At 57.4% G+C, this 18,400-nt stretch overlaps 2 protein-coding genes and 1 long non-coding RNA gene across 13 annotated transcripts; 2 read left to right on the top strand and 1 right to left on the bottom strand.

The window, feature by feature from the left end:
* Window positions 1-773: 773 nt before the first annotated feature.
* BAD (BCL2 associated agonist of cell death) lies at window positions 774-12,547 on the bottom strand. Of its 3 annotated transcripts, none has more exons than XM_021082883.2 (4): window positions 12,308-12,547; window positions 12,019-12,213; window positions 1,769-1,962; window positions 774-1,274 (listed from the first exon to the last, which is right to left on the bottom strand). In XM_021082883.2, the coding sequence occupies exons 2-4, from the start codon at window positions 12,203-12,205 to the stop codon at window positions 1,146-1,148; spliced, it is 510 nt and encodes a 169-aa protein (XP_020938542.2). In that variant the 5' UTR covers window positions 12,206-12,213; window positions 12,308-12,547; the 3' UTR covers window positions 774-1,145. The 3 variants fall into 3 exon arrangements, with proteins under 3 accessions (XP_020938542.2, XP_084866943.1, XP_084866942.1); XM_085010817.1 differs by having other exon boundaries at window positions 12,365-12,547; XM_085010816.1 differs by having other exon boundaries at window positions 12,494-12,547.
* LOC106509317 (uncharacterized) lies at window positions 1,177-5,774 on the top strand. Its single transcript, XR_001306741.3, has 2 exons — window positions 1,177-1,325; window positions 2,340-5,774. It is a non-coding gene; the product is annotated as an uncharacterized LOC106509317 (long non-coding RNA).
* A 154-nt stretch (window positions 12,548-12,701) lies between the features above and the next one.
* Window positions 12,702-17,230, top strand: GPR137 (G protein-coupled receptor 137). 9 transcript variants are annotated; one of them, XM_085010803.1, is made up of 8 exons: window positions 12,702-13,189; window positions 14,320-14,691; window positions 14,774-14,823; window positions 15,521-15,644; window positions 15,860-16,009; window positions 16,132-16,260; window positions 16,361-16,476; window positions 16,771-17,230. In XM_085010803.1, the coding sequence occupies exons 2-8, from the start codon at window positions 14,335-14,337 to the stop codon at window positions 16,928-16,930; spliced, it is 1,086 nt and encodes a 361-aa protein (XP_084866929.1). In that variant the 5' UTR covers window positions 12,702-13,189; window positions 14,320-14,334; the 3' UTR covers window positions 16,931-17,230. The 9 variants fall into 9 exon arrangements, with proteins under 9 accessions (XP_084866929.1, XP_003122640.3, XP_084866930.1 ...); XM_003122592.7 differs by having other exon boundaries at window positions 15,521-15,746; XM_085010804.1 differs by lacking the exon at window positions 14,320-14,691 and having other exon boundaries at window positions 15,521-15,746.
* The last annotated feature ends 1,170 nt before the right edge of the window (window positions 17,231-18,400 follow it).

Below are 18,400 nucleotides of genomic sequence, written 5' to 3'. Positions count from 1 at the left end.
AATGGCAGCCCCTCCCCCACCTCTTCGGAAGTCCCAGCTCTAGCTCACCTCCTCCCTGAAGCCCTCCTAGATTTCTCCCTGCCGAAAGGAGCCACCCTCAACCCCGGTTCCAAGCCCCTCTTACAGTACTTGGCTGGCGGTTACTTCAGAGGCTGGCTCTCCCCTTAACAGGAAGCTTGGGATAGCAGGGGCTGTGGCGAAATTCTTCTCTGTGTACCCAGTACAAAGCGCTGGCTGGTCTATAGAGGGCGCCAATAAATCTTTCTGGAATTGAGCTTTGAGCTCTGCTCCCAGGTCCTGATGAAACTTCCCCGGTTCCCTAGCCATCACTCTACTCAGCCCTGTGCGGAGCCGTCGCCCCCCTCCCCCGCCCTGCGCGCCGTGCCAGCTCCTTGAGGATGGCTGGCCCCAGGCCGGCCACACAGTAGCTGCTCAAAAGGACTGACCCAAATAGGAACAAATGACCCTCCCTGGGGGACGGCAGCATGGTTTGCAGTTCGCGGAATTCCGGCGGCCAGCCAGCCTGCGGTTCCCAATTACCATATTAGAGATAAGGACCTGGCAGTCCCTGAAGCCTGGTCGCACTCCGCTTCCCGGAGGCCAAGAGGCCGTGGCTCTGCTCCCCGTCTCAACCCCTCGCTGGTCTCGGTCCCGGGATGTCACTCAAAAAAAGAGCCTCGGTTTCCCTTATACGTAAAACCCGGGCATCTTTGCTAACTCTTAGTGCTAGCACTCCCCCTGCCCAGGAAGCCCCAAGCGACCGACAAGGAAACTCCAGGGCACACACGCGGGCTTTATTAGCACGTTTCCTAGCGAGCATCGGCCCGCGGCTTTCCCTCTGAGCAAAGGACTCTGGCGGCGTTAGGGTTAATCTCGGCTGGCAACGGGCGCAGGCGCCTGCGGCAGCCCAGCGCCGGGGGCGGGGTCACAGGGCCACTTCCGGCAGTTAAGGGCGGAAAAACTTCAAAACTTCCGATGAGGGTCGAGCCCTTCCGCGGTCCTCGCACACACAGGAAGGGAATCGGCCTCTGGGTCACACTGCCTTCTTCCGAAAGGGACGAAACGGCTCTTTTTGCAAGGGCGCCTGCAGAAAAGACTTCCGCCCATTCCCAGGGTGGCCGCCAGCGGCGGTGTGGGGCGGAAGGTCATTGGGAGGGGGCGGGGCCTCCTCTCCCCGAGTTCCGGTACCACCAGGACTGGAGGAAGCGCTTCCAGCTGGGGCTTTGCCGCATCTGCGTCGCTGTGCCCGCGCTCTTCGGGCGAGGAAGTCCCTTCTGGGTGGGAGGAGGAAAGGTTAAATTCTGCTTCCGGAATCCTACCGCTAAGTGAGACTCCCCGGGGAGATAAAGGCCGTAGCTCCCAGCAGGCCCTGTACCGAGGGTCCCCTGACTACCTTATGAAGCATGAGATCGCTTGGTCCCTTAGGAATGGAACTGGCTAGATCCCAGTCCCTCCTAGCCGGGGGCGGGGAGAAGGGACGCCTAGGACTCTGTAAGCGCCAGAATCGTAGATCTAGCACCTGGTAGATAAGACTGAGAATGGAAGAAGTGTTTCAGAAATTGAGGCCAAAGGACCCAGATACCCGAAAGGGGTCGGCCAGTCAGGAGCCCAGTTGCCAGCCTGCCTCGCGCTTCAAGGATTTGGGGAAGCCAGGAGTCTTGGCCTTCTGGAGGGGGGCCTGGACCTCAGATCCCGAAAGGCCCTGGGACTCGAACGGGACAGCCCATTGGGAGGAGACTCGAGGGTACAGTCCCACGCGCGCGCTCACCTTGAAGGAACCCTGGAACTCGTCACTCATCCTCCGGAGCTCGCGGCCATAACGCTGTGCAGCCCAGAGGATGGGGGGCGCCGAGAGCGATCGGCCGCGGAAGGGGCTGAGCTCCTCATCCTCAGTCCCTTCATCCTCCTCGGTCCCCTCTGGGTAAGAGCTGTGGCGACTCCGGGTCTCCACAGCCCCAGCGCCTGCAGAGAGGGTCAGAGGGTGGGGACGACGTGAATCTCAACTCTTCTGCGCCTCCAGCCCTGCTGATGCCAGCATTACCTCCGCCAGCCCGCTGATGGCTTTGTGTGCCCACGCTCTACCTCTCAGAGCCCCAGTTCCCTCCAAAGGGAAGCTCGTGGGGCTTTTGCGGAGATTCGAATTAACTTCTCATTAATCCCACAAATCTCAGTTGAGCCCCAATAATGGGCCAGGACCTTAGTGTATAAAATGACTTCTCTGCACCAGGCACAAACTAAGGGCATAAGAAATAGTGGTTACAGCTGTGAGTGCAAGACCCTGGGGCTTCCCATCAACCGCCTAGGCTGTTAGGTCTTTCATCAGCTCCATTCTCCTGCAGCGGAACCAAGTCCCCTGGATGAGGCTGTGTCCTTCCCCAGCCAGGCAGGGCTGAGCTCCAGCTCTGCAGGCCACCTGCTTGACCATCTCATGACCTATATGCAGCCTTCGGCCCCAGAAGCCAAGAACCAGTCGGCAGGGTATCTGCATCTCCCACATCATCCACTTTGGGAAAAATGTCCAGAAACGTCTGTTGGCTTTTTTTGCTAACACTAATGAAGCACTGACTGCTACGCCCGTGTGCATTTTCTCATTATCCTAACCCTCCTGGGAGGTGAGTGAGCATGCATGTTGCAGACGAGAAGAGGGAGGAGAAGAGGGAGGCTTAGAGAGACTAAGACTTGCCCAGGGTCACACAGCTGAAGCTCTGAAAAGAGACGACCCTGGAGGTTTGCTGGAATCCATGGTCCACTGATTATCCCTTGAGCTACACGTCTTCCCTTGTCGAGGCAGCCTTAACTCCCTGCGCCTGAGTCCTCCCCTCTGTGGGGATAGACCCACTTCTCACTACCAGTGACAGTGTAATGGCCACGTAAGATAAAGAGCCTGGAGGTCTGTGACGGGTGCCTCAAAGAGGCACCTCTACTGGGTCCTAACAGTCCTGGGAGGTGAGGAGTTTGACTGTGTGTTGTGTGCCATCCCCCTCATTCCTGCCAACCCCAACCACTTACCCAGACCAACAAAGACCTAGAGCGCCCCCAGGAGCAAAAGCCCAGAGCTAACTAAGCACAGAGTGAGAGACAGGCACGGAGCAAGCGCAAAGGTACATACTCAGCGCCCACAAGGCACACCTGTCAGGCGCTGAGGAGACAGTAAGATCCAGGCCAGGAGTTCCCCTCGTGGCTCAGTGGTTAGGGATTGAACCCACCTAACATCCGGGGTTCAATCCCTGCCCCACTCAGTGGGTTAAGGATCCAGCGTTGCCGTGAGCTGTGGTGTAGATCGCAGATGCGGCTAGGATCCTGCATTGCTGTGGCTCCGGCTCTGGCATATGCTGGCAGCTACACTTACAATTGGACCCCTAAGCTGGAAACCTCCATGTGCCGTAGGTGTGGCCCTAAAATATCCAGGCCGGGTCTTGAAGCCAGAGGATAACAGTCTCTCGTCCTCCCCAGAGGCCTTGGGTCAGCTCTAGGCCTGCAGGGCCTCCCTGGGTCCCAGCTCCAGACACATGGCTGAGAAAGCTAAGGGCAGAGGGGGCTGGATCCAGAAAGGCCTAGGCTCAGAGGGAGGTCCGAGCTCCTGGGCTGAAGCTCAGGCCTGAGGTCAGGCACGAAGAGACACCATAAAGACCTTGAGGGAACGGGGTGGCTGTGGGGAACAGCCGGCTAGGTCAGCAGTCGGGACTGGGGGGCAGGGGCCGGAGGAGCCGAGCACAGGCCTGTCTGAGAGCACTTTCCAGTTCCGTGGGGCGTGGGCAGCGGGGCAGGGCGGCGATAGCTACATGGGGCCCACCTCCACAGGTTCCTGCTTTGTGACCCCAGGCCCTTTCATCCCTTGGGGCCTCAATGTTATCCTGGGTGAAAAAAGCCTGCAGCCTCCCAGGACCAGGGCGGGAGCAAATGAGACAGGAAGAGCACGTCCTGCTGCCTCTTTCATGTCCTGAAGCCTCCCAGCTTCAGATGCCACTATCTCCCTGTTCTACAGATAAGGAAATGGAAGCACAGAGAAGTTAGGAACTTGCCTGAGGTCACACAGCTGGCACACCCTGTCCGGTCACTTAAGTGCACAGGAAACAAGGACTATTGTTCCCCTTGATTAGTGCTAGAACCCACACCACCTCCACGCTTGACATGTGCAAGACCCAGGTTTAGAAGGTGAGGGACTGGCACGTGGGCCCTTGGTCTGACTGCTGCCCCCTTGCCTAGGAATCAGAATAAGCAGCCCTGTGTTCCGCTGGAAATGTGCTCCAGGTGTATTTCTTCCTTATGAGGGAGGTTATTCCCTGTCTGCATTTTACAGACGAGAAAACCAGGAGGGCTCCCTGCTCCTTCAGTGGGTGCCGGCTTCACCAGGAGCCTGCCCTATGGAGCGGGAATTTTATTTTATTTTTTTAAGGCTGCACGTGCAGCATATGTAAGTTCCTGGGCTAGGGGTCAAACCAGAGCTTCAGCTGCTGGCCTCCACCACAGCCACAGTCACACAGGATCGGAGTCCTATCTGTGACCTACACTGCAGCTTGAGGCCATGCCAGATCCCTAACACACTGAAGGAGGCCAAGGATTGAACCTACATCCTCACAGGCACTGTCAGGTTCTTATACCACTGAGCCTCATCATTAAGATGACACATGTGTACAGTGAACTTTTTTTTTTCTTTTGCCCTACCCACTGCGCCACAGCAGTGACAGTGCCAGGTCCTCAACCCACTGAGCCACCAGGGAACTCCATCTAAACTGAACCTTTTTTTTTTTTTTTTGTCTTTTCGCTATTTCTTGGGCCGCTCCCACGGCATATGGAGGTTCCCAGGCTAGGGGTCGAATTGGAGCTGTAGCCACTGGCCTACGCCAGAGCCACAGCAACGCTGGATCCGAGCCGCGTCTACCACCTACACCACCGGATCGTTAACCCACTGAGCAAGGGCAGGGACCGAACCCGCAACCTCATGGTTCCTAGTCGGATTCGTTAACCACTGCGCCACGATAAACTAAACCTTTTAGTGTCCTTCTATTTACTAGAAAAAAACCTGAGGGATTTTCTCTGAACTCCCTGGGGGAAGCAGATATGCCAATCATCCAGCCCTCAATCAGCTCTCACCCCTCCATGCCCCTGAGCAGGGCAGAGGTGGCCCCTCCCATCTGGGTGTGAGCCCAGGATGGGTGCCCAGGCCTGCCCCACCCGGATCATTCCCTCAGCCCAAAGAGCCTGCCTGGGGCTAGGGTGGGGAAGTGGGAGGGGCCTATGGCAGAGGTGCCCCCGGCTTTTTAAGTTCTTTACTTACTCAGTGGGCTTCTGGGTAAGTGGGTGGGACTGGACATGCTTCTGTGAGCATTCTTGCACACTTCATTGAAACTGTAGTGTTCCAGACAATTGGAGGCAGTGATGCTCTGCCACCTGCTCTACCCCACACAGGCGGGTCACGCAGTGTTTGCCCCCAGCAGGCAGCGTGGCGTGGCGCCCCACCTGGAGCAGGCACCACAGGCTCCCCGTGTCCCCTAAAGCCATCTGGGGTATAAAACTCCTATTGGCCTGTAAAGAACACACCCTCACCGTGCTCAGAGCTGAGGAAATCAGAAAACACTCTAAAGCAGAGGCTGGTAAATGTTTTCTGTAAAGGGCCAAAGAGTAAATATTTGGGGAATTGCAGGCCACACAGTCTCTGCCATAGCTTGAAAGAAGCTGTAAATAAATGACTGTGCCCTGCTGTATTCCACTCAAATTGTGTTTAGGGACATAAAGAAAATATTGTTTTTGGATTTCTGTCAACTATTTTAAAATGTCAAAGTCATCCTTAGCCATGAGCTGTACAAAAAAGAGGGATTAAAAAAGAAAGAGGAGTTCCCATCGTGGCTCAGCAGCAACGAACCTGACTAGGATCCATGAAGATGTGGGTTGGATCCCTGGCTTCACTCAGTGAGTTAAGGATCTGGTGTTGCCGTGAGCTGTGGTGTAGGTTGCAGACGCAGCTCAGCTCGGATCCAGTGTTGCTGTGGCTGTGGCATAGGCCAGCAGCTGTAACTCTGATTCGACTTCTAGCCTGGGAACTTTCATATGCAGCAGGTACGGCCCTTAAAAAAAAAAAAAAAGAAAGAAAGAAAGAGGAGTTCCCTGGTGGCTCAGTGAGTAAGGATCCAGCATTGTCACTGCTGTGGTGTGGGTTCAACCCCTAGCCCGAGAACTTATGCATGCTGTGGGCACGTTTTGCCAGTCCCCCTACTCTAAATCCAACTATGTCTCTCCTCTGCCTAAAACCTTCAATGGCTCCCCATTGCCTAGGAGATAAACTCCAAACTCCTGGGTGTGGACGTCAAGGTCCTTACATTCTGATTTTTTTTTTTTTTTTTTTTTGAGGGCCGCACCTGAGGCATATGGATGTTCCCAGGCTAGGTGTCAAATGGGGCTGTAGCCACTGGCCTACACCAAAGCCACAGCCACAGCCACGTGGGATCTGAGCCCGCTGTCTGCAACCTACACTGCAGCATATGGCAATCCTGGATCCTTAACCCACTGAGCAAGGCCAGGGATCAAACCTGTGTCCTCATGGATACTGGTCAGATTCACTTCCGCTGATCCATGGCAGGAACGCCCTTAACATTCTGAATCTAACCTACACTTCACTTGTCCGCTATCAGGGGGGTACTGATTATTCATGCTTCTATCCCCACTGCTTGAATGGCAGTCCCCAGGTCTGCTCAGAACTTCAGCCAACTCAACTGAACAAGAACAACAACAATTGCAGTAACGGTAAGAACAGCAAACCCTCCTCTGTGCCAGGCACTGTTTCTAAGCACTTTTCCTGTATTAACACATCAGATTTCTCACAACTTGATGAGGTGGGACTAGTTCTATTTCCCACTTTACAGATAAGAAAATTGAGGCACTGAATGTTCATAGCAGCACTATTTACAACAGCCAAGACATGGAAGCACCCTTTAAATGTCCATCAACAGAGGAGTGAATAAAAAGGGTATGGTGCTCACGGAGGCGCCACAGACACACACAATGGAATATTACTCAGCCATGGAAAAGAACAAAACTACTGCAGAACTGCCATTTGCAGCAGCATGGATGGACCTAGAGATTATCAAATTAGGTCAGAGACAAATATTCTATGCTATCACTTATATGTGGACTCTATGATAAAATGAACTTATTTACAAAACAAATAGAAAACAAAACACAGACATAAACAAACTCATGGTTATCAAAGGGCGGAGAGGGAGGGATAAATTAGGAGTTTGGGGTTAAGAGATACTACTGTATATAAAACAGATAAGAGGATTTACTGTAAAGCACAGGGAACCACCTATACTGGAAAAGACTCTAAAAAAAAGAAAAAGAACTGAATCACTTCGCTGTCCACTTGAAACTGACAGACTGTTGTAAATCAACCATACCTCAAGGGGGAAAAAAAAAAAAAACTGAGGCAGAATGAGCGAAGCAACCTGATGGAGCTAACTAAACCTGCCAATAGAGGGGAGGGCAGAGCTGGAACCCTGCAGCCCGGCTTGGGGCTGCTTCTCCCACCGCCTATCCCTCCTTCTCTCATCCCCCAAACCACCTTCCAGGGCACTGGCTCTGTACGGGGGCTGTCACAGAGGCGGCCACAAGCCTGCCCTGGGCCTGGAGTCAGAGAATATGAACAGTGGAGTGACAAGGGGCAGTGGCCTTGTGGCTCTGGCATGTCAACAGCACTTGTGGATCTTTTCCGGAAGACTTTTTTTTTTTTTTTTTTTTTGGCACATGTGGAAGTTCCCAGACCAGAGGCACAGCAGCAACAACACAGGACCCTTAACCCGCTCAGCCACTAGAAAACTCCAAACTCTAAAACACTAGAAAACTCCAATCACTTGCTTTTTAGACACTGAAAACGAAATCAAAAGTTTGAGGGACTTCTCCAGGGGCTCAGTGGGTTAAGGATCCAGCATTGTCACTGCTGAGGCTTTGGTCACAGCTATGGCGCAGGTTCAGTCCCTGGCCCGGGATCTTCCACATGCCACTGGGGCACCAGACAAAAATGTTTAAGGAATATCCAGTGGTGCCTGCAGGTTTCTGGAGCTCCCTGCTGCTCCCTCCGTTAGCCGCTGCTGTCTTCATCCATTCACAGCACTGAGGCGGTCCTGCCCAGCTACCTGCCTTGGTACCACGTCTCTAAGGATACTGGGGCTCCTGACACTTGGGCAGCTTACGCCCTACACGAGCCGAGCCTTCCACCTGCACTTAACTGGGCCGAGACCAACACAGTTCTGCTTAACACCAACTCCCTGTGAGTACCCCCCCCCGCCCCCCTCCCCGCCTCGAGTGGCTGGAGAAACCTGCAGCTGTGCCGCGTCAGTTCAAATTCGAGGCCACAAGACCCAGCCAGAGGTGCCCTTGATGTTGCGCCACGTGCCTCCCATACGTCACACTCTGGGCCAGAAGACCCCTCCAAACCTGCTCCCTTCTCTCCCCCAGGCCCCAGCCCTGTCGCCACCCTCACTCCTGGCTTAAGACCTGGCTTCGTTTCACTGAGAAATCGGAGTCACCTTCAAGAGAAATTTCTACTCATTCCCACGAGGTATCCACCCACCAAATGCATTTACCTGAGCCCCCCCCTGCCACATCAGACCACTCCAACTCAAGGACACCTCTCCTGCAGCTTCCCTTCTCTCCTGCAGCTTCCAGTATCTTCCTCACTCCATCAGCTTATAAAAATGCTCTTTTCTTTTTTCTTTCCCCTATCTTTTTTCTTTCTTTTTTTTTTGCATTTTTGGCCACCCTGTGGCATATGGAGTTCCCAGGCGAGGGATCAGATCTGGGCCATAGCTGCGACCTAAACTGCAACTGTGGCAAGGCCAGATCCTTAACCCACTGGGCCAGGCTGGGGATCGAACCTGCGTCCTAGTGCTCCCAAGCAGCCATTGTGCCACAGCAGGAACTCCTTTACCCTTCCTTTTTTTTTTTTTTAAATAAAATTTTATTGCAGTATAGTTGACCCCCTTTCTATCTTAAAAAAATAAATAGGCGTTCCCGTCCTGGCCCAGGGGTTAACTAACCCGACTAAGAACCATGAGGTTGTGGGTTTGATCCCTGGCCTCGCTCAGTGAGTTAAGGATCTGGCATTGCCATGAGCAGTGGTGTAGATTGCAGACGTGGCTCCAAACTCGTGTAGCAGCTGTTATCTCCAATTAGACCCCTAGCCTAATTGAACCTCCTCATGTCGCAGGTGCGGCCCGAAAAAGCAAAATCAATCAATCAATCAGGAGTTCCTGTCGTGACTCAGTGGTTAACGAAACAAACTAGGAACCACGAGGTTGTGGGTTCGATCCCTGGCCTCGCTCAGTGGGTTCAGGACCCGGTGTTGCCGTGAGCAGGGTGGTGTAGGTCCCAGACACGGCTCGGATCCCAAGTTGCTGTGGCTCTGGCGTAAGCTGGTGGCTATAGCTTCGATTCGGCCCCTATCCTGGGACGTCCATGTGCCGAGGGTGCGGCCCACAAGAGACAAAAGACAAAAAAAACAAACCAAAAAACAATCAAACAACTGTTCTTTGACTTTCCTTGGGCCTTCAGCTGCCACCCTCTCTTCTATTGCTCTTTTTTTCGGCTCTTGAGGGCCGCACTAGCAGCACGTGGAGGTTCCCAGGCTAGGGGTCTAATCAGAGCTGCAGCTGCTGGCCTACACCACAGCCACAGCAACACGGGATCTGAGCCACATCTGTGACCTACACCACAGCTCAAGTCAATCTCTGAGGAGAGGGATCGAACCCGAAACCTCCTGGTTCCTAATCGGATTCGTTTCTACTTCGCCACAATAGGAACTCCCTCCGGTGCTCTGCCAAGAGCAGACTCCTCTTCCTACTTCCAGCTCTTTCCCCAGCACCCCCTTCCATTCTCCACGCAAACTGCACTGACCCCTCGTTGTCCAGTCCAGCACTCCACTCCCAACCCTCCTGCAGTGGCCCTACCAGCAGGTCCCCCAGTTCAGCACCCGCCCCTCCCCAAGTGGGCTCACTCCTCAGGATGCCCTCTGCAGGCGGGAACCCCAGGCTCAGCCTGGGTGCCCTCCTGTCTACACAGGCTCCCTGGCCTCACAAAGCACTACCTCAGCAACTGCCAACTCCCAGGTGTTCAAATCACCTTTGGAGAGTTCCCTGGTGGTCTAGTGGTTAAGACTCAGCACTTTCACTGTCGGAGCCCTGGTTGAATCCCTGGGCTGGGAACTGAGATCCCACAGCAGGCAGTTGCATGCCTGCAGGCCACAAATAAACAAATAACCCAAATCCCTTTAGGTGTATCCCTACTAGAAATCTCCACCTGAATGCCTCAAAGGCACCTCTGCCCTGACCTGGCCCAAACCCGGCTCCTGATCTGACCCCAGGCCATCTCAGTTCCCCGTGCCTCCACCCAGGTGACTCCACCTGGTGCCCAGGCCAGATCCCTCCCTCCGCAAGATCCTCTCTGTGCCTCCACCACACATCTGTCTAGCAGCAAATCCTGCTAGCTCTACCTTCAGAATAAACCTAGAGTCTATAAAACCAGAATCTAAAGCGAGATCCCCACCACCGCCACCCTCCCCTGTGCAGCACCCCTGCATTTCGCCCAGTGCAGACCCGTCTCAACACAGGGGCCCAGAGGATTCTCTTGATGCCCAAACCAGACCAAGCCCTCCCGGTTTCCCCTCCAAGTAAAAGGGTCAGAGTCCCAGCCTTGGCCTTCAAGGCCCTACCCAGCAGCCCCCTCCTCCTCCCTTAACTCCCGAGGCATCTTCAGTTCCCCCTCCCCACCCTTACCGGCCTGAACTTTGTCCTGCCCTCAGGGGCTTTGCATTTGCCCTTCCTTCTGCCTGCATCTTCCTACCCACAGGCATCTATCCGTCTGCCTGGCTCCCCCCTCATCCCTTCCAATCTCAAGGCCCAGCTCAATAAGAAGGCCAACCCAGGCCACCTCAGTTAATATCATCCGGACCCCGGCTCCCCAGTGCTCCGGGTTCCAAAGAGAAAGTCAAGAGTGTGCCACGTGCTGCATATCTTCTAACACATTAGATCATTAGTTTCTTTGTTTGTTTACAGTCTGTCTCCCCCCCACCTACTAGACTGTAGACACCACGAGGGCAAGGACTTCTTTTATCTGGTCCTTGATGTGCCCCTGGCGGCTGGGACAGCATGTAGCACACACTAAGCACCTGATACAGAGGGTGAGAAGGGACAGCTATGTAGGTGGTGGAAAGCTGTTCCAAGCAGAAAAACAGCAACTGCAAAGATCAGGAAGTTAAAGAAAGCCGGAGGAGTTCAGCCCCAGACAGCAGGCTGGGGCGGGGGCCTTAATAAGCCGTCCTGCTCCTGAAAAGGAGGAGGGCATGGTTTCAGCCTCAGCAGGCGAGGGACCCGCGCTTTGTTTTCGGAAGATCTCTGTGGTTGCTCCAGGTGCCAAGCCTTGGGCAAGGCACCGGGGAGGTGGGGACTACTGAGCAGTGGCCACTGCTGCCCTCCAGTGCTCATCCTTCCATCTCAGCGCTGGGTCCTCTTCCTAGGGGGACCAGGACAGCCTAGGCCTCCCCAGTCCCACACAGACCCGCTGCCTGGTAGGGCTGTCTGCTTCTTGGGGGTCACCCGGCCCTGGTAACTGAACATACCTGGGGGCTAGAAGTCCCAATCCCGGGGAAAGTGATAGCCTGGGGCAGGGCACTGTGGAGTCTCCTGGCCCAGCTATACCACAAGAAATGCGTGTGGCCTTAGGCAAGTCACTTCCCCTTTTGGGCTGCCTCTCAGGGATTCTGTCCTGGTCCTACACTAATAGTTACATACTTTGACCACTTACTAAGCATCAGCTCTATAATTAAGTGTCTCTTAGGTATTCCTGGTAATCCTGCCAACAACAGTAGTGACTAATTACTCCGATTTACAGAAGAGGAAACTAAGGTGCAGAGAGGTTAGGGACCCCCTCAAAGCCACCCAGTGAGGGGGGACGTGGCTGGGGTGCAGGGAGCTCCCAAGCCAGAGGCAAGGTGGACAGGCAGGTGGTTGTTGGGATGGGGGTGCCTACCTCCATGGTGGCTGCTGCTGGCCGGCTGCCCCTGCTGGTGACCAGCTTCCCCCAGGTGGCCTGGGGCCGTGCGCCAGGGCTTGCTGGGGCCTGGGGGTCTGTCCCCTGTGGGGCTGGGGCCCAGGCCCCTGTCTGCAGGGCTGGAGTCTTCCTGCTCACTCTGCTCAAACTCTGGGATCTGGAACATGCTCTGGGCTGTAAGGGCAAGATGGCAGGTAGTTAGGACCCAGCTGTGGCAAAGGCTGGCCAGCCGGGTTGGGGCACAGGTACCCCTGGCTCCCTCTCCCACCTCCAAGCCCCAGGTCCTCCCTGCCTCCCAGGCCCCCATCCCTCGGTTGAGTCTGGCCTGGTAGGAAGCTCAGCGTATCCACCCAAGATCTAAATCTCTCAGAGCTCTGAGGCTGCAGAGCAGCCCCAGGCCTCTACCCAGGCCTCGGGCCAGACCCGCCCCGTCGTCACGGCACACAGGTCTCACCCCAAGCCCGATCTCAAGGCCCCTAATTGGGGCCTGTCCCCTCCCTCTGGCACTAAAGGAGCCCAGCCCTAGTTGCCTGGGCAACGGCAACTGTCACTGACCCGGCCCAATCAGCTCTCGAAATGTCACTAGCTAGGTCAGCAGGCGGGGCCGCTACCGGCTCCGGCCCCGCCCACCGCCTTCCTCCGGGGTCCCTGGTTCAGCTCCGGACTTCCTTATTCCTTGGGTGTGTGTGGAAGCAGATGAGGGATTTTCTGGGATGCCCATTTGGGGACCAGCTCCTACTGACAAGTCCTTCGGCTCCTCTGGGCCTTAGTCCCCACCCTTGTAAAATGCGGATAATGACACCTCCCTCAGGAGCCAGTGATCCTTGTAAACAGAGTGGTGATTACTGTGGGTGAAAACACAAGCCGTAATTGAAGCTCGGCCGTCGGATGCAACGGTTGTTGAGGTGTCACTGCTCCGTCTGAACCGGGTGATCGGCTCGGGAAGTCCCCCTTCCTCCTCCCCGCAGTGGAAAGCTCGCACCGCCCGCGTCAGGGGCGCCACTCCTCGCGCCAGCTCGGGAGCACTCGAGATATGCGAGGGGGCCTCCACCCTGGCGGGATGACGTCCCCGGCGGAGAAATGGCCGGGGCCCCTGTGAGGGGGGACCATAGGACTGGCGGGGCCTTGCGCCTGGCAAGCGGCTGGCCAGGTGAGCGGGAACCGCCGCCGGCCAGGGCGCGGGCGGGCGGACTCGCGCGGGCTGCGGGGCCCCGGGGCCCCGCGGGTTAAGGCCCGGGGGCGGGTCCCGGAGGCCATCTTGGCTGCGGGCGGAAGTTTCCTTCAGAGCCCGGGTGAAGGGAAGTCGTTACCGCCCCAGGTCGGGCAGCAGGATGTCGATTTGGGGATGGAGAAGCGAAACATGGGAACTGGCGGCCCCCTAACCAGGCAAAGGCCGGTGGCCCGGGGCACGGCCCACCCGGGTGCCGGCCGGATGCGGTGTGGCCCGAGCGTCACGGCCGCCCGCCGCCTCTCGTAACCCCTGGCGCCTGCCGCCCGCGCAGCTCGCGCCAATTCTCGGAACAGCTCCGCGTCGGGTGCGGCGCGGAGCTGCGGAGCAGGGGCCAGACTCCTGAGCAATTTGCGTAGCGGACGGCGCCCGCGCAGGCGCAGGAGGGGGCGGAGCCGCGGGAGCCGGGGAGCCGGAGCCCCGGGTCCCAGCGACCGGAGCCCGCTCCTCCAGCGGCGGCTTGAAGATCCGGCGTCGGCCTCCTTCCGCCCCCTACGGCTGCAGAGTGGACGCAGTGTGGGGTGGTGCGGTGGGCCAGCGTCCGGAATTCCGAGGACTGAAGGCGGAGGCCCTCCCTTTCCGGATTGTTGGAGGGGAGAGAGCCCCCCAGTTTGGGGAGGGGGAGAGCCGGGCGTTGAGCGCCCCCCGCAGCGGCCGCAGCCCTGAGCTGACTGGCTTTGGCCGGCTCTCCCCCTCCTGCCAGGACGACTCCAGCGACTAAGGCCAGGGACCCCTCTCCTTTAGCCTCTGCACCCCCAGCCCCCACACCCGGCTCTGAGACTGGTCCAGGCAGGAGACTCCCCACCTCCCCACCCCCGCTCCGCCGGGGAGAGGAAAGGCTGTCTGTCCTTCCACACCTCTGAGTGAGGGACCCCGGTTGCCTGTGCTCGGCAAAGGCAAGGGTTCCTCTGTTGAGGGGGAGGGCCTGGCCAGCCACAACTTCTTTCCGCCTGAGCTCCCCATCTCTGTCTCTGCACCCGACACCTCCCACCCCTCCGTATTTATTTCCCTGGCCCCCTGCCAGCCCCTCCATCTCTGTCTCCTGGATTCAGGCCTCCCTCCCTGACATGGAGAGTAACCTGTCTGGCCTGGTGCCTGCTGCTGGGCTGGTGCCTGCGCTGCCGCCTGCCGTGACCCTGGGGCTGACTGCGGCCTATACCACTCTGTACGCCTTGCTCTTCTTCTCCGTCTATGCCCAGCTCTGGCTGGTGCTCCTGTACGGGCACAAGCGTCTCAGCTATCAGACGGTGTTCCTGGCACTCTGTCTGCTCTGGGCCGCCCTGCGTACCACCCTCTTCTCCTTCTACTTCCGAGATACACCTCGAGCCAACCGCCTGGGGCCCCTGCCCTTTTGGCTTCTCTACTGCTGCCCTGTCTGCCTGCAGTTCTTCACACTGACGCTTATGAATCTCTACTTTGCCCAGGTAACCATGGTGACGGATGCGGGGTGGGTAGTGGGTAGCAGGTCCAGGGGCCCAAAAGAATGATGGGTGTCTCTGCTCCCAGGTGGTGTTCAAGGCCAAGGCGAAGCGTCGGCCAGAGATGAGCCGAGGCTTGTAAGTACCCGGAACGCTGGTGGGTTCAGTCCCCTGGTCAGGGACAGGGAGAAGCCCTGTGTCTGTTCCTTCTCCCCAGGAGGGCTGAGGCGAGCACAACCCAGGGCGTTTGTGGAAGGAAAAGGAAGGCACCTGCAGATGGCTCAGCAGAGGCGTTGCATCTGTGAAGGGCACCTATAATAGAGACAGTCGTGATGCACTGAGGGGAGAGGGTACCAGGGTCATCCGTGATGGAGAAAGAGCTGCAGCCTCCAGCCCTTGGATGCCCCAAAGCCAAAGGACACTTTTGGGTGACCTTGGGCAGTGCTAGTCCTGTTGTTTGATTAACGGCTCAGAGTTTATGAAGAGCTTTCACAAACATCTTTAATTTTTACAACCTCCGAAGCCGACATTGTCCCCATTCGAGAGATGAGGACACTGAGGCCCACCAAGGCAAAGCAGCTTGTTCAAGGTCACACACCTGGCAGGACGCAGAGCCAGGGCTTGAACCCGGATTTCTGACTCCTGGTTCAGTGCTCCTTCCCCTGCTGTGGGTCACCTTCTGAACTCTTTGGGCCTCAGTTTCCTCATTTCTAAAACCAGAGGAGCCGGGTTCAGGCTGGCTGACCTGAGGTTGTGATCGACACCCGGGGTCTCCCGGGGGGAGGTTGGGTGATGGGGGGGGGGTGCCAGGGCCTGACTGTGCTGTGGGCCGCAGGCTGGCCGTCCGAGGGGCCTTCGTGGGGGCCTCGCTGCTCTTTCTGCTGGTGAATGTGCTGTGTGCGGTGCTGTCCCGCCGGCGCCGGGCGCAGCCCTGGGCCCTCCTGCTGGTGCGTGTCCTGGTGAGCGACTCCCTGTTTGTTATCTGCGCGCTCTCTCTCGCCGCTTGCCTCTGCCTTGTGGCCCGGCGGGCCCCCTCCACCAGCATCTACCTGGAGGCCAAGGTAGGGCCACAGGCGCTGATGCTGGGTGCCCCTTGGGGTGTTTGGGGTCTTCCGGGTAGAGAGGAAGCTGGAGCCTGCCCTCCCTAAGGGTCCCCTGTTGTCATCTGTGCCAGGGGACCAGTGTGTGTCAGGCAGCTGCGATGGGTGGCGCCATGGTCCTGCTCTATGCCAGCCGGGCCTGCTACAACCTGGCAGCCCTGGCCTTGGCCCCCCGGAGCCGGCTGGACGCCTTCGATTACGACTGGTACAACGTCTCTGACCAGGTGGGTGCGGGGCACGTCTGCTGCCTCCTCAGTAGTGGCTCTTGGCCCCACGCTGGCCTGGGCCCTGTCCGGGTGCCCCACTGGCACGATGGCAGATTGGCACAGCCCCTGCCTCCCCACAGGCGGACCTGGTGAACGACCTGGGGAACAAAGGCTACCTGGTGTTTGGCCTCATCCTCTTCGTGTGGGAGCTGCTGCCCACCACCCTGCTGGTGGGCTTCTTCCGGGTGCACCGGCCCCCACAGGACCTGGTGAGGGCCAGTGGAGAGGGGCTCCCCGGGCTGGGTTCCGGGGGTTGTGGGAGGCCGGTGGGGGGCAGGTGAAAGCATCAACGGCGGCCCCCTCTCCCAGAGCACCAGCCGCATCCTCAACGGGCAGGTCTTTGGCTCCCGTTCCTACTTCTTCGACCGGGCACACTGCGAGGACGAGGGCTGCTCTTGGGAGCACAGCCGGGGCGAGAGCACCAGGTAGGAGGCCCAGCCCCATCTCAGGACCCCTGGGCTCCCAGATTGCCCCATTGAGCCGTGGGGACCTAAGCTGGGTCTTGCCCCTGCCCCCGCGCTGGCCTTTGTGTGCTGTCTGTACTAAGGAGGGCCCTTCTGGTTTGCTGTGGCTAAAGCCCCCACCTCTCCTCCTGAGATGGAGTTTGCCTTGGCCGGAGAGGTCTGAATCTCTGGCTCTAAGTCTCTTTTCTTCCCCCAGCTCTTGTGTCTGTTGTCCCAGTCATTGCCGGGGGACTGACCCTGTTTCTCTGCCTGCAGCATGTCAGGCAGCCTAGGCTCCGGCAGCTGGTACGGTGCCATCGGGCGGGAGCCAGGCTGGTGCGGGGGCAGCCAGACGCGGACCACTCCTCTGCTCTTCTCCCAGGTTCTGGGACCAGGCAGCCACCACCACAGTCTCTACTCCACCCCACAGACGTGATCCCCCTCCCTCTCCCAACAACACCCAGACCCCAGTCCCTCCCCCTCCAGGCCCCTGTGCAGAGTTCATCCGCCGCTTCTTGCCCAGGATTCCAGGGGCTGTGGCTGCCTCTTCCCCAGGCCGGCTCCTTGCTACTCCTGTCGTAGTGAGCTTGTGCTGTCCCCTAGGATGGAGGGTATGGCCCTGGCTGCCAGATGCCCACAGCACCCTGGCATGACCTGCCACTTCGGCTTCTACACCGGAGCCAGCTACCTCTCCTGCACCTGCCACTCAATAAACACTGTCTGTGCCCTGAGTCCATTCACTGTCTGTCAGTTGTCTGCTTGTGTTTCTCACGCCATCACCTGTTTGGTCTAAGGCTGATCAGACACTGGCCCTGGAACAGGGCTGTGGGGCTGGGCAAGGCCATTTACCATTTACCTCCCTGGAGGCTGGTGGGCAAGGACTGAGAGGCGCCCACAGTGTGAGGGGAAGAGATCAGAAGAGCCCTGCCCCCTGCTCCAGGCCCCTTCCCACTGGAACAGTTTCTACTCTTTCTTTGAGACCTGCTTCACACTTCACCTCCTTGCAGTTCCTGTCATGGCTCAGCAGAAACGATTCTGACTAGTATCCCTGGCTCCATCCATGGCCTCGCTCAGTGGGTTAAGAATCCAGCATTGCCCTGAGCTGTGGTGTAGGTCGCAGACATGGCTTGGAACTGGCATTGCTGTGGCTGTGGTGTAGGGCTGGCAGCTGCAGCTCTGATTCGCCCCCTAGCCTGGGAACCTCCATATGCTGCAGGTGCGGCCCTAAAAGGACAGAAAAAGAAAAAATTCACCTCTTTTATGAAGCCCTCCATCTCCAGGTCAGGGAACTGTGTCTCCTCGTCCTGGGTCTCTTGGCTCTGTGACTGTGGAGCTTCTCACTGGATCGGGATTTCTGGAGACCCTATTTCCCTGTCATTATGCCCAACCTGGCCTTCAGGTCCAGGAGTTAGCCCAGGGCCTGTGGAGGAGGAGCTGGCCCCCATCTCCCTAGCAGGTGTGGATTTGGCCCGGTGGGTGGGCTGCCCCCACACGGTCTGCCTGGTGGCCGGGGAGGAGGGTGCTTCTCTGGCTGTCCCTGATAGTGCAGTCATTGCCCTCTGTAGTCACATAGTCCCGGCCCTTACAGATCTGTCATTTGTCCCATGGCTGGGAGCCATTTATCAGAGGGTCTGTCTTCTGCCCATGCACTTGGCCGTTCGTTCCAGCTCCTTGAAGTTCCTGGGGTCCAGCACTGGGCCTGTGTCAAAACTTCACCTGGGACTCTCCTGAGCACCAGGCCTCCAGAGGGGGTATTGAGACTCAGAGAATCAGCTCAAAGCTGGACAGTCACTTTTTGTTGAAAGACAAATTGCTAACACTTGTAGGGCACCTAATTGTAAGTGCCAGGCTCTGTTTTGAGCATTTACTAAATTTACCTCTTTAATGCTCACATCCAGAGGCGATA

Source organism: Sus scrofa, chromosome 2, assembly GCF_054392235.1.
Source record: "Sus scrofa isolate SSC_HxYL_T2T_F1_AM1 chromosome 2, Sscrofa_HxYL_maternal_Yorkshire_Landrace_v2.0, whole genome shotgun sequence".
Taxonomy (NCBI): Eukaryota; Metazoa; Chordata; class Mammalia; order Artiodactyla; family Suidae; genus Sus; species Sus scrofa.
This window is presented reverse-complemented; position numbering and strand designations above follow the sequence as displayed.